General features: G+C 36.4%; 1 protein-coding gene across 5 annotated transcripts in view; it reads left to right on the forward strand.

Annotated features, from left to right (window-relative positions):
* Positions 1-14,437, forward strand: part of MDFIC (MyoD family inhibitor domain containing) — a 98,945-nt gene that overhangs the window by 11,478 nt on the left and 73,030 nt on the right. For 4 of the 5 annotated variants that reach the window (XM_058297244.2, XM_058297246.2, XM_058297243.2 and 1 more), the window contains exon 3: positions 10,038-10,160. The exons of the other annotated variant lie outside the window; for it this stretch is intronic. In XM_058297244.2, the coding sequence (XP_058153227.1) occupies positions 10,038-10,160 (123 nt within the window). The remainder of the gene's footprint in view (positions 1-10,037; positions 10,161-14,437) is intronic. 5 annotated transcript variants of the gene reach the window in all.

A 14,437-nucleotide genomic window follows, 5' to 3' on the forward strand; every position in this document is an offset into this window, starting at 1 on the left:
CTGTTACCTTGTAGAAAAGTTTGTTTCCTATTTCTTCCTATAAAGAGCAAGAACTAGGCATAGTTGTTTAAATTATTTGATGGCAGATTTATGTTAAAAATAAAGAATAACTTACTAATGAATTAAACTGGCCAAGAATAGAATGTGTTCCCTCATGAGGTACCATTCCTTGAGATTTTGGAGGACTGAATATTGCAGTTGGAATTTCTACAATGGGTGGGATATGGAATTAGCTGAGTTGCAAGATCCTTTCCAACTCTGTATTATATCATCCTCTTTCCAACTGAATATCTCTGAGACTGTTTTCTTATTCCTGAAATTAAGCTAACATCCTTATTATTGATAGTTCCAAAGATCAAATAAATATTGTATATTAAAGTGCCTTGAAAATTGCTAATGCCCTAATTGCTAATATCCATATTTGTTCATTCAACAAAGGGAAATATTTTCATGTCTGTACTTATGTACTTATTTAGCATATATGTATGAACCTAATATTTACATTTGTAATTTATTGAAGTGTTACTCATATGTAAACATACATAAACAATAGGTATATAGTTGTGAACTTACAAAACAAACATACTTAACATCATACCTCACTCTACCACCAAAACCTTGCATTGCTGTGAAACATTTTTAACTAATGATTTAAGAACATCCTCAAAATATTACTGCTAATAAAAATATCTTACATTTGGTGTATTTCCCCCCTAACCCACCCTAATATTATGATTTATACGTGAACATTCCTAAACAATTAGTGTATGATAAAAGTTGTGAACTTACAAAGGAAACATGGGTAACATCATACAGGGGACCCATACATCAACCCACCACCAACAACTTGCATTGTTGTGAGACATTTATTACAAATTATGAAAGCGTATCATCAAAATCTTACTACTAACTATAGTCCATATCTTACATTTGGTGTATTCTCACGACCCACCCTATTATTTTCTAAAAATATATTTTTATTACAGAAGTCATGAACTTACAAAACAGTCATGCACACGTGTGGAGTTCGTATACAACAGCTCTTTTATCAGCACACCACTCTGTGATAGAATATTTGTTAGAGACTATGAGATAATATCATCAGGCTATTACCACTAACCATGGCCCATAGCATACATTTGGCATACTTTTTCTGTGCTCTGCCATTAACATCTTGGCATAGATGCATGAATATTATCGTATTGCTATTAACTACAGCCCATAGGTCACTCCGTTTATAGTTTTCCCATGCTTCTCCACATTACTGTGGAGTATATGTGCTCTAGCTCACTCTTGCATCTATACCATCAACCGCAATCCTCATACACCTCTAGGTTTATTGTATTATTCACTCCCTAGATTATTCTCTAGCTCTCTTTCAGTTGACATTTACATCCCTAGACTAGCCACATTTCCATTTATAAATCAGCAGTTACTCACTATAATGTGTTACCATCAACTCTATACATTTCCACACTTTTGCATTAAAGTTAATGAAAACTTCTATGTAGTCCATCTCAGTCCTCCTCTTACTTGCTTTAAGAATCCACCATCTACTACCAGGTTTTGAAGATGATTTCCAACATTTGCTTTTAGCAACTTTATGGTTTTTGCTTTTATAGTTTTTTTTTTAATCCAGTTTGAATTAATTTTTGTATAGGTATGAGATAGATAGGGGTCTTTTCTCTTTCTTTCGGCTATGGATATCCAGTTCTCCCAGCGCCATTTGTTGAATGTACTGTTCCATCTGAGCTGGGTGGGTTTGTCAAAAATCACTTGACCATAGATGTGAGGGTCTGTTTCTGAACCATCAGTTCAATTCCATTGGTCTTTGTGTCTGTCTTTATGATAGTACTATGCTGTTTTTACAACTTTAGCTATGTAATATGATTTAAAGTTGGGAAGTGAGAGTCTTCCAACTTTACTTTTCTTTTTAAGGTATTTCTGGCTATTTGGGACCCTTATCCTTCCAAATAAATTTGATAATCATGTTTTCCATTTATTTAAAAAATGCTGGTGGAGTTTTTATCAGGATTGCATTGAATCTATATATCAATTTGGGTGGAATTGACATCTTAATGATACTTAGTCTTCCAATTTGTGAGTGTGGAATGTTCTTACAATTATTTCAGTCTTTAAAAAAATTTTAAGTGTATTATAGTTTTCTGAATACAAGTGCCTTACATCATTGGTTAAGTTTATTCCTACATATTTTATTCTTTTAGTTGTTATTGTAAATTGAATTATTTTCCTGACTTCTTCCTCAGATTGTGCATTACTAGTATCTTTTAAAGTCTCTTTCATCTAAGTATAACTACTCTGGCTTTTTTTTTTTGGTTACTGAATGTGGAATATCTTTTTCAGCCTTTCACTTTCAATCTATTGATATCCTTGCGTTTAAGGTGAGTCTTTTACAGATAGCATGTAGGTGGCTCATATTTTTGCCAGTCTTTGATTTTTGTTTGGGGAGTTTAATCCATTAATATTCAATGTTGTTACTGTAAAGGCAGTTCTTATTTCAACCATTTTGGCCTCTGGGTTTTATCTGTCATATTTTATTTTTCACCACTCTTTTGACACTTTTAGTTACTTTTACTGATATAATCTTCATTTGTAGACTCTCTTTCAAGCTTCTCTCTCCTGTCTTTTCTTTTCAGACTGTAGCACATCCGTTAGTATTTCCTGCAAAGCCAGTCTCTTGGTTACAAACTCTCTCAATTTCTGTTTATCTGTAAATATTCTAAACTCACCCTCATTTTTGCAAGACAGCCCTGCTGGATATAAGATTCTTGGCTGGAAGTTTTTCTCTTGCAGTATTTTAAATATATCATACCACTATCTTCTTGCCTCCATGGTTTCTGATGAGAAATCAGTACTTAATCTTATTGGGTAGTCCTTATATGTTATGCATTGCTTTCCTCTTGCTTCTCTCAGAATTCTCTCTTTGTCTTTGGCATGTGACATTTTGATTAGTATGTGCTCAAAGTTGGTCTATTTGGATTTGTTTGGATGGGCATACATTGTACTTTGTGGACACGGATATCTGTGTTCTTCATTAGGGTTGGAACATTTTCTACCATCATTTCCTCAAATATTCCTTCTGCCCCTTTTCTATTCTCTTCTCCTTCTGGGACACTCATAATACTTATATTTGGTCATCTGTTGATGTCATTTAGTTCCCTGAGACCTTGTTCAATTTTTTCCATTCTTTTCTTCATCTGTTCTTTTGTGTGTTTGCTTCAGAGGCCATTTCTTGAAACTCACCAGTCCTTTCTTCTGCCTCCTCAAATCTGCTATTACATGATTCCAATATATTTTTACTCCATTATCTTTTTAAAATTTTTAATTATTTATTTATGCCCCCCCCCCCCCCTTTGTGGCTTGCTTGCTGTTTGCTCTCTCTGTTCACTCACTGCACATTCGTTTGTGTCTACTTGTCTCCCTTTGTTGTGTCATCTCGCAGTACCGGCTATCTGCGGGTGCAGGCCAGCTTGCCTTCACAAGGAGGCCCTGGCATGCAAACCCAGGGCTTCCCATATGGTAGACGGGAGCCCAGTCAATTGAGCCACTGCCACTTCCTTAATATATTTTTATTTATTGTGCCTTTCATTCCCATAAGATCTGCTATTTTTCTATGTATGCTTTCAAATTCTTTGTGCTCATTCAATGTCTTCTTAATATCCTTAATCTCTTTAGCTATCTCACTGAATTTATTAAAGAGATTTGTTTGAATATCTAAGATTAGTTGTCTAAACTCCTTTATGTTATCTGAAGGCTTATCTTGTTCTTTTAACTGGGCCATATCTACCTTTTCTTGGTATGGATTATAATTTTTTATTGGGGTCTTGGCATCTGGCTACTAGAAGTATTTTTCTGGGTGCAGTTTTTCTCTTTAGTTTAGGACCTCCTTCCCTTTCTCCCTTGCTGGTTGTATAGTAGGAGCCAGGGATGTAGTTGGTGCTGTAAGCTATGCAGGCTGAAGCTGCCCACATTGACCCAGGGACCGATAAAGCTGCTCCCACCTTTCTCCTTTGCCAGGGATAGGGACAGAGCCAAACTCTGTATAATAATCCAAGTTTTACAGGCCTAGACTGTAGTTGCCCAGAGAGATTGATGAGTCTTCATACCCATTCCTCCCCCGCCTTGGGTAGGGATGGAGCTGCAGTTGTGGGCAGAAGTCTGTGCTGTGCGGGTCCAAAATGACTGCAGTTGCCCCAACTGACTTTTGGCTTTTTAGTCTGTGCCAGCTGAATGTGCCTGCAGTTACCTGGAGAGGGTGCTGTAGGTCCTGCCAGCTTCTTCCTTGCCGGAGGTAGGGCTGAAGCTTAGGCTAGGCCTGTCCCATCTGGGTGGAAAGAAGCCTTCCCTACCATCACTGTGATTTTCAATCTGTCCCACTTCCCCTCATGCCAGGAACAGAGTCAAAATGGCAGCTCCTGGCTCTTTCCAGCTTGGACAGGTTCAAACTTTAGCTGTTCTTAGGGTTATACTTTAGCCAGCCAAATTTACCAATCAGTAACTGAAGTTGGTGACCAGCTGTCTGTTCCTCTCCTGTTTTTGGGAAATGGAGCTTCCAACTCCAGCCACAGAATAGCTCCTGAGGTGGCTCGGACCTCCAGATTAGGATGATCACCAGCCTCTGTAGTATGGCCTGCATTTTCCTGAGGAGGCTGGCTCAAGTCCTAGCTTCCTCTCTGCTGGAGTTGGGGCTAGGGCTTAGGCTAAATCTGCAGTGTGATTTGGATGGAAAGAAGCTGGTCCCTACCAGCACTATGATTTTTCGGTCAGCCCTACTTCCCCTCATGCTGGGGGTGGAGTCAAAATGGGGGCTACCAGACTCTTTCTGACCTGGACAGGTTCAAACTTTAGCCGTTCTTAGGATTATATTTTAGCCCACAGAATTTACTAATCAGTACCTGAAGTTAGTGTCCAATCGTCTCTTTCTCTCCTGTTTTTGGTAAGTGGAACTTCCAGTTCCAGCCATGGAATAGTGGCTTGTTCAGCCAGTGGAGGATGGGCACTGGCCTCCAAGGCCAAGATGTGGAGTACTAATGTTCTCTGCAGATGGGCAGTCTCTTCCTTCCATTCTTTCAAGGATGTTGCAGGATGCTCTTCTGGTCTCCTGTAGCCCCCAAACAGGTGTTTTATAAAACTCTGGGTGATTACTAACTGCCCTGTTACATGGGCTGGCTCTAGGAGCTCCCTTTCTCTGCTGCCATCTTGTTGGTTATCTCCCTAGCATATATGTTATTTTATATAGTTTTTCAATTTCTTTATTTTTATTGCTCCTAGAATTTTCTTTCTTGTCAATCACTATTCAAGTATTTTATTCATCAATTGTCTGGGCTAAATAACACTCAAAGTTTTATCTTGGAGAATGCAAACTAAGTAAAATATTAAATCTAGAATTTTAAGTTAAGTGGAAATTGTTACCCGTTCTTTCCCATTCTAGTCAGCAGGAATAATCAAGATTGAACAGAGATTATTTCTTACCATTCATATCCTTTAGAAAAATAGTAAAAGTAAACGATTGTGATCCTGTAAGATAGCTAGTTATTTCTGAGTAGGGCATATTATATTTAAATTCAGTGGAGCTCGTTTAGAGCCCTTATTTGTTTCCTTTGACTCTTCACTTGGTTTAACTCATGGTCATCACTTTCTATGAGAATTAAATCCAGTTCCTTACAAAGATTTTTCTATGATTTTTTTCTCCACTATTCTAAATGCCTCTCAACATGTACATGAGGTTTTGACTCTATTGTTTAGCCCTTGTGCAGAGTCAGATTTACGCCTTTTAGAGTTGAAAAGACCTTTGCAACTAGCCAGCTCAACTGCCCTTGTTGACTGATGAAGAGAGTGCTAGTGCGGCCCAGCCAGGTCACACAGCTGGTCAGCCTTAGAGCCAGAATCCTGACCTAAGGCAGTTTTCATTGTCTTCTGTTACTTTGTAGTTGCTTGATTGTTTTGTATGTGTTTGGTTTCCCCAACAGAGGATTTGTCATCAGGGACTGAGCCTTTTTTCCTTATCCAAAGATTCTTGTGCACTTCTCTGTCCAGAGAAGACATACTAGAATGCTTGAGAACTAGCCTTTTGTAAGCAAATGTCAGTGGTAAATAGCTATGCCTTGGTCTAGTAAATAGCTATGCTCTTTGTAAAGCAAATTCAGTTGTATTTTATCATCTAAAATATATTTCTTTTATCCCATCTATTAGTAGAACTAATTAGTATTATTTATAATCTAGGTTTTATATTTTCATTGTTGTCTTGACATGGAAATAGAACTAAAGTACCTCTATTAATTAATTAGATAAACTTTTTCCCTAAATTTTACTGTGACAAGGTGATAAGTAGCAAGGTCTGTATGTCAATATTTGATATGCTCTTCTAAAGTTTCTTTAAACAGTCGTGTAGTACAGGAGAAGAGTTTCCTTAGAACGGTAATTCTCAAACCTGGCCACATATCATGGTAGCATGGCTCCCAGATATAGCACCTGAACTGGGATCTCTGTGTATCTTATGTTTTCAGCACTCTACAGGTGGTTCTGACCCAGAGCCAAGAGTAGAGAACCATTGGCTTAGAAGAACAGCCTTGTTGAGATGATGAAGGCCCCATTTTTAGGAGAAAAGTGCTAAGTTGGGGAGGAGTGCTTTCGGATTTGGATATAGAAATTTTGTAGAAGGTACAGACTGCTTTCATACATCACTGAAATATTTGATTCTGGTAACTTTATTGTCTTATGGGATAGGTCTTTCAGGCTCATATAGTAGTTGAATTGCAACCACAAACCTCTATTAATCCAGGATAGAATTGGTTATGCTAGGACTTGAGCCTCTACTCTCTGCAATTCAGAAGTGATGTGACAAACCTATATAATAATAGAAATCTGCAATTAGAAACTGCTGTTTTGTCATCTTAATCTATAGTGAGATGAAATTAAAAGTTGTAGTAAAGTTGGTTCTATGGCTGGACATCATGGTGCTCATCTTGCAATTGTCAATTAAATCCCATCTTCTCCGTGTGTTGCTTCAGTGTGATATATAACATCATTTATGAGGCTGCCATATAAATATTCCATTAAACTAAGTAAACGTTAAGGAAATGTTAATAAGGTAAAATATATACACTGGAAAGTCATAGAACAATCAGTTGGTCCCAGAAATTTAGTTTATAGATACGGAGAACTGGCAAAAGTCAATTTAAGTGTTTTAATTGGAACCTTTTCTGAGCCTTGCTTTAGGCTGCGCACTATGCATCATAGCAAAACCTGAGACCAGCTTTTTAGCCAAAGCATTTAATTTTTAAACGAGGCAAAGTTGGATAGACTGGTGATTGTGATTGAAGAGTAATCATATTATTTATTATATCTTGAATATAGTGAGATAGCGAGACAGAGCATGATAATTTTTCTTTTCATTTTAACTTGGAAGAATATTAGGGATTGTCTAATTCTAGAATTTCAAAGATAAGGAAACTTTTTAAAAATACATGTGATAACTGCCCCTTAATCAAAATTTAGAAGAGGAAAATCTTTATTCCTCCCACCCCAGTAGTGGCTCACATGATTATAAAGCTTGCGTGTATGGACCACATGGCATTTTCATTTATTCAGTGGAGAGATGAGAGGGTCTGTATTTAGCACTTGAGTATTGGACATGATTCAAATGTGAGTCAAGTGTGTCTAGAGGCTTTATTCATACCTATTTTTTTTAGTTAGCAATGCTTCATAATGCCCTGGTTTCATGAATTAATTTTAATGGAATTAAACTTGAACAGCTCAAAATTATATAATTAATTTCATTCAGCTTCAATTAAAGCTACTAATTGAATCAAGCCTACTAGCGTGACACCTGGCGGCAGTCAGCTACATAGCAGTAGCTACAAGTATGTAGGGCTGTGATGACGAGCTAGTTCAGATGACTGGTGAGTTTGTACAAAAATCTTTTTTTGATAAGCTCAGAAAGGCTGGGGGTTGACTGGAGCAGTGGAAAAGATTTCTGGAGTTTAAAAAAGAAAGGAAGTTAGTTGAAACAAATACATTTCAACATTTTTTCTAGGATAATGCTGAGTAAATGTTGCATAAATCTAGAACATATTAGTTTACTGTGGTTCTAATTTTTATTTTACTGCTATCTGAAAATACTTTATGTTTTTGCTCTCTAAAAAATACCTAGAGTTGAAGGTCCTATTTTTTTTTTCAGAGATCTTAGCTGCTGGACCTAGTCCTAAGTGGTGTGCACTTATTTTCATGTGATAAAATATTTAATGGCAGAACTTTTCAATTTTTGTGAAATCCCCATGGTACGTGAGAAGTTTTTGCATGCCCAGAAATTGTTTTCCTTCCACTGAAATGTTAACACAATTGACTAACAACCTAGGTTTGAATCTCTGTCCTTTCCTTGCTTCCATGGTTTGACATCATCGAGCTCCTCTTCTCTGACTCCTTTCTGATTGTATGGATTTTCACTGGCGCCCTTCTTTTAATATATTCACAATCTTGGTGAGCTCATTAATTTGAACAGCTTCAGCCATCAAGTTAGGTAGATGATTGTTTCTAGCTGTGACTTTTTTTTCTGACTTGCAAATTTAAGTGTCCAACGCTAAACTCATCCACTAGACTGTAAGCTCCATGAAGGCTTGACACAAGTTTCAGAATTCATTGAATCCTCATCACATAGCATAATAAGCATAATGCCTCAACATCTGCTATGTACAAATATATATATTTAAAATGAATAAATTTTTTTCCTCACCTCCAGGTTTTCCCGGTCAAATCCAGACTAAGAGAACTCAGTTATCTTCAATCCCATCTTCCCTATTATCTGTGCAAACCTCTAGCTTGTTTCTCACATTTGCTCCCCTTTCCATCTTGTTATTTGGTTATCTGACTGTTTGAACTCTCATCAACTTCTACTTGGACTCTGGCAAGTCTCCCTTTTAGTTTCCCTTGCTCCATTCTCTCTCAGATCCATACTCCAGGGTAGTATTTTTGACAATGTAAGTGTAGTATAATCACCTGAGCCACTTCTCACCCAATTGAAATCAAATAGAATCTCTGGTGGTAGGGTGATGGGGCCCAGAGGTCCTAAAGTGTGGCCTGGATTGAGAACTACTGGTACAGTTCTCTTTCTAGAATCACCCTTTCTTGATTCATCTTCTGAATGCATGACTCTGATTATGTGTTTCACCAAGCTTTAGTGGCTGCTTTGACTTATTTATCTTGCTTTTGAATTGTCTAGATTTATCACGTTGGCATTCAAATATCCACACTGTGTTCCTCATCAATTTTTTATAATCTTCCCTCCCAATACCTTTCTTAAAGTAGTTCATAGTCCAGAGAGTTGGAATCTCTGTACAAATGTCTGCTTTTGGGGTTTGCCTATGCTGTTCTTCCCTTAGAATGGCCTTTCCCCCATCTCTACTTTTTGGAATTCTTCTAGTCTTTCAAAGACCATTCAACAGTGCTTTTCTTGATTTCTGAATCCTGACAAGTTTTTTGCGTTTTGGACCTCCTTAGTGCTCTGGATCTCTCATACTATGCATTTTTACCTTGTGTTATAGTGCTTTGTTTGTTTGACTTTTATTGCCTATAAGACTCCTCACTTACCCAGGCATGCCTATTAAACTGCAGTCCACCTTTCATCTCCACCACTCATTGGACTTTCTGCTCTTTTGATGTCTTTTCTGCTTCCCAACTTCCTACATGTATGGACTGATTCATTTTCATCCTCAGTGAAGCTTTCACACATATTTCTGCCATGGCACCTAACTTGCTGTATTACATTTATTTGTGACAATAATTTTAACACATTGTTTTTACTGTGAATGCCTCTGTTTCCTTGGTGAGCATACTAAATGCTCAGTAAACATAAATTATTAACTGAATAGAATATTAAATATACAATATAGTTATCTTACTCATTGCTTTAAGTTGTGGAGGACTTAGAAGCATTTAGAAAAATCTATACGCTGAAAAAAATTCAAGAAAAGTATATAGCATTTATTGACAATAAGTAAATATATGTATGTTTTATTCAGAAAAATGTGATAAAGAAAACATTGAGAGAGAGAGAACTCAAGCTACCAATAGTCACTTCACACATGGAGAGATACAAGACCACTCGATTTGGGGGAATCGTTCAGATGGTGAACTCATCAGAAGTAAGTATTTTTACAGAAAATTGGAGTGATTTGGGCCAATGGCTATGACAATATCTGCTTAGTTAATTGTCACATATAATTCTGCTGCAATTTTAATAACAGAATTTATCTGAAAAAACTTCCATTAATGTTTTTAAATAAGGAGCTAAAATTAGGATGTAAATAAGGTTTTCTGTCAGTTTCTATCCATTCTTTAGGAAGGAAGAATTAACCTGTAAATATTGGACTGGATACTCAGAGATATTTAGTCAAAACTTAGTTTCTTCTTTTTGAGTAGCATCTGCGTGGTAGTCAGACAACTCCATACATGGACTACAAAAATAAAAAGAGAAAGAGCTAAAGGACAGTAAAGTAGTATTTTGATAATATTATTGGGGTTCCTGTTTTTCTAAGTACCTGATTCCAAACTTATTTTGCTGTTAGCATTTTATTGCCATTTGGCTTTTTGATTGCCTCCCTCTTTCTAAAATGTCTGTAGATATATGTAAGAGCTATGGTATATTTTTGTAATATTCTGGGAAAGCCCTGTAATACCAGTATCTTTCCCGTGCGGTCGAGAATGCCGATTCTGTGTCAGGTTCTCCTCTAGGCCTCCTGGAGCTTACATTCTGATTGCTAAGTCCTCCCAGGTGGGTTAGATGAATTTGCCATAGAATGAGTTATTTTCAGTAGCAGATGTATAGATATAGATCAACTGCTATGCCATACCTGGAAGAACATAGGAATAAATCTTTCCATACTCAGAAGTGGAAATTAGACTCAATGTATTTTGTGATTTAATTATCTTAATCAGTATTGCTCAGCTTTCCAAGGAAACTTTAGACTGTTTTTTTTTTCCTTAGTTCCTGCCCTCTCCATGACATTTTAATGTCACAGATATCCTGGCATATATGTTTATATACTGTGGTCCTCTGTAAAACCACAAACTCTTGTAATATTTTAGGTTTCTTTTCACCCTCAAGAACTGATATTTCTCTTCCTTGTGGGAGATTTTGCTCTTGTTCAGAATGCATTATCTAAGTGAGTATGAGCCTACAGTTTCTTCTTATATTATTTTTGTACATTATATTGCTTGTAAGTTTTCCTAAGATTTTGCAAATTAAGATTAAATTGTGTAAGACCAAGTTGTACTTTCAACTTTTTTTTAGTAAGTTATCCTTATTTTGTTTCTTCTAGGATCCAAAATGTATTATTATTAAATCCTTTTTGATGTTAGATAGTTTACAGCTTATGGAGAGGAAAGTTCCAGAATACTCTTTGAATTTCCACTAATTTTATTGACCCTATTTACATAGTTTAATGACTAAGCTATGAATCTGGCTTTATTGAAAAGTAGTAATTTTGATGTGTTGCCTGTGGATTATTTTTAGGTGAGAAGGTTTTGAGCAAGGTAAGATTTATAGATGGCTAAACATTTTTTGATGTATATGTTAAGAACATTTAAATCAAGTATGCTATCAATACTACTTCAATGTAATTTAGGGATCCCCAGTTGAAATGATAGGTAACTTTTAGCTAGTGGAGAGAATTAATTACTCCATGACAGTATCCTTTTAAGAAAGATAGGAAACCGTATCTGTTTTACCTATTACTTGTGGCCTGCTGGAAGAGGTGTTAGAGAACTTTTGAAGAAAGGTATTGGGAATGAGAATTTAGTTTATTTATCTGAAATGTTAGACTTGACTTTTCTTTCATCCTTGTTTCTTCTATATACCTCACAAACTTTTTTCCCCAATCTTCAAAATTCTCTGTTTATCACCCTTTGGTGGTGAGTTATATATGTTTTGGAAGGATTAGGCTAAATCCTTAACATTTGATTTTAAGTATAATAGAATTATAAACTATAATAGAATTATAATAGAATTATAAAGCTTTCATCTTACGTATGAGGAAATGAGTCCTAGAGCGGTAAAATCACCTGATATTGCAGAAGGCAACATAATTACTGCCAGAATAGGGACTGGGGCAGTGACCCCAAAGGAGCTGGGCCCTAAGTTCCTGATGCTCTTTCTCAATGAGATAAGATCTTGTGCCAGAAAGTAAATCAGATCATTGCTTCCATCACTGAGAAAATCAAACTTTGGGAAAAAAACAAAGGTTGGTGGAACTCAAAAGGTGATGTAATTGATTTATATTCTGGAACAAGCTCCTCATCTCCTCATAAACCAAGATCAAAAGTTAGCTGACTGGCACTGGGCTGCAAACTTCACTTCGTGTGGCACTGGACTCTAACACAGGACTTCCGACTCCTGTCACAGTCAGTTGCTCTTTGAAAATTGAAATTGTGACCAGTGGAAGTTGGACTCTTGAGCAGGAAGTTGGACTGGTTTACCTTTAGATTCTCTGCGCTTGGAAGACCCTGTGATTCTGTAAAACGCAGTTACTGTGCTGTCCCATAAAACTTAAGACAAACCTTGCCTAGAACATTGGTCAGTCTCATTTAACAGTGTTCTCTCCCATTTCTCATTCTCATTCTCAGGATTGTAGGGTGGACAGAGGAGCAGAATTCCTTTGTGGGAATCGAGTGTTTTGTTTTTTGTTTTTGTTTAAATCATTTTAGATAACTTCGTAATAAAGACCTTTTTTGTGTTAACTCATGATACATAAAGTATATATATTCCACTTACTTTAAAGCTTTCAACCTTCCTTTCCGCTCTAGAATGTCCAACAACTGTCCCTAGCTGTAAGCCAAATAGAATAAAGTAGAAAAATAAAAAGAGGGAAATAAAGTGGAAAAATTAAAAGTTTAGTTTAATTAGAACCAAACTTCGCAGAAAACAAAAACACTATTGAAGGAAATTTCCAGTTTTCAAACAAATGCTCTAAAAAGTAGTGCTTTTTAGGTTAATTTTAGAACTATTTTGGTCTTCCACACTTTTGTCTCACATAGGGGAATAGGAAGAAAGTAAATGATACTCAGAAATCAGGGAAGAGCATTGGTAAAATATTTAACATTTTACAGTTTTTCTAAAGAATCAAATATTAACATTATTTCAAATAAACATTTATTCCAAAAACATACATTGGATGTCTTCTATATACAGATTGGTTCTGCTGTGGTTAAACTTATGGTTTTGTGAGATACTGGCCTTTGTTTTGTTTTTGTTTTCCTTTTGTGATATCCTAACAGCCAGAGAGTTAGCAAGAGCTAGTAGAGGTCTTAGATATAACTTTACTTCACCTTTTAGGGGGTGTGATTTTTTCCGAATTCTTTTTGTAGTCATAGAATTTTAAGTGTGTGTGTGTGTATGTGTATATGTACATTTGTTAAATTATTTTCTTAATTTCCCTTGTCAAGGTCCACACTAGGAAAACATGAATAAAAACACTTAAGACAAAAAAACCAAATGCAAGCACTGTTGCATAAGGATATGGACAATCGTCTTAATGTGTTAAAAATTTTGTGTTCTTTGGAGAATCACATTTTAGTCACAGAATTGATATGATTAAAGGGAATGGATTTACAATGAACTACTCTCTTTATTGTCTATACTGGTTGAGAGTGGGCAGTATTAAAACATACTGCAAATTGCATGAAAGTTTCTTTATTGAGAGAATGATGCAGCCTGTGCCATGGGATACTGATGTTTTGGGGAACAACTGTCTAGTTTCCTATTAATATGCTCTGAAGGAATGCAGAGAAAGAGTGGTTTATGACCCTCTCTGAGAGGGCTGCTGGAAATGCTGACAGATGAATGGTGATAGAAAAGATTATGGCAAAATAAAATAATGCTCGTCCTTCCTGAAACATAAACTGGCAAAAATTTCCAAATATTTGTGGGTGACTTCTGATTCTAAATTCTGATTACAAATTCAGAAACTGTAATTTGGTTGTTTTCCTGGGCTCATTTTTCTAGACAAAGACTACTTAGTTGGGGCTACAGAAATATTTGATAGCTTGGGTTTTAGAAACGGAACATTTTGTATCATTTTTGAACTTGACTCAATTCCGCATAGCATTTGAAAGTTCAGTATTGTGATGGTTTTTGCTCTTCGAACTCCCTCTTACCAAACTCTCCATAGCTGCCTGACTTTCCTTCTTCAGCCTTCCTGACAGAGTGGTTGACCATTTCTGCATAATTCAGTGTCTGCTTCCCTCTACCCTAAAGTTAGGGAGATGTGTGTTTTCCTCTTGCTTCAGCATCTAGCACATTTTTCTGGGCTCAGTAAATCTTTTGTAATAACAATTACAAAAGATTTTCTGGAAAGATGGCTCTGGCACATAGCTGCCTGGGGAGGAGAGGAACATCTGCAGATGGTCAGGATGGGGCTGACTC

Source organism: Dasypus novemcinctus, chromosome 5, assembly GCF_030445035.2.
Source record: "Dasypus novemcinctus isolate mDasNov1 chromosome 5, mDasNov1.1.hap2, whole genome shotgun sequence".
Taxonomy (NCBI): Eukaryota; Metazoa; Chordata; class Mammalia; order Cingulata; family Dasypodidae; genus Dasypus; species Dasypus novemcinctus.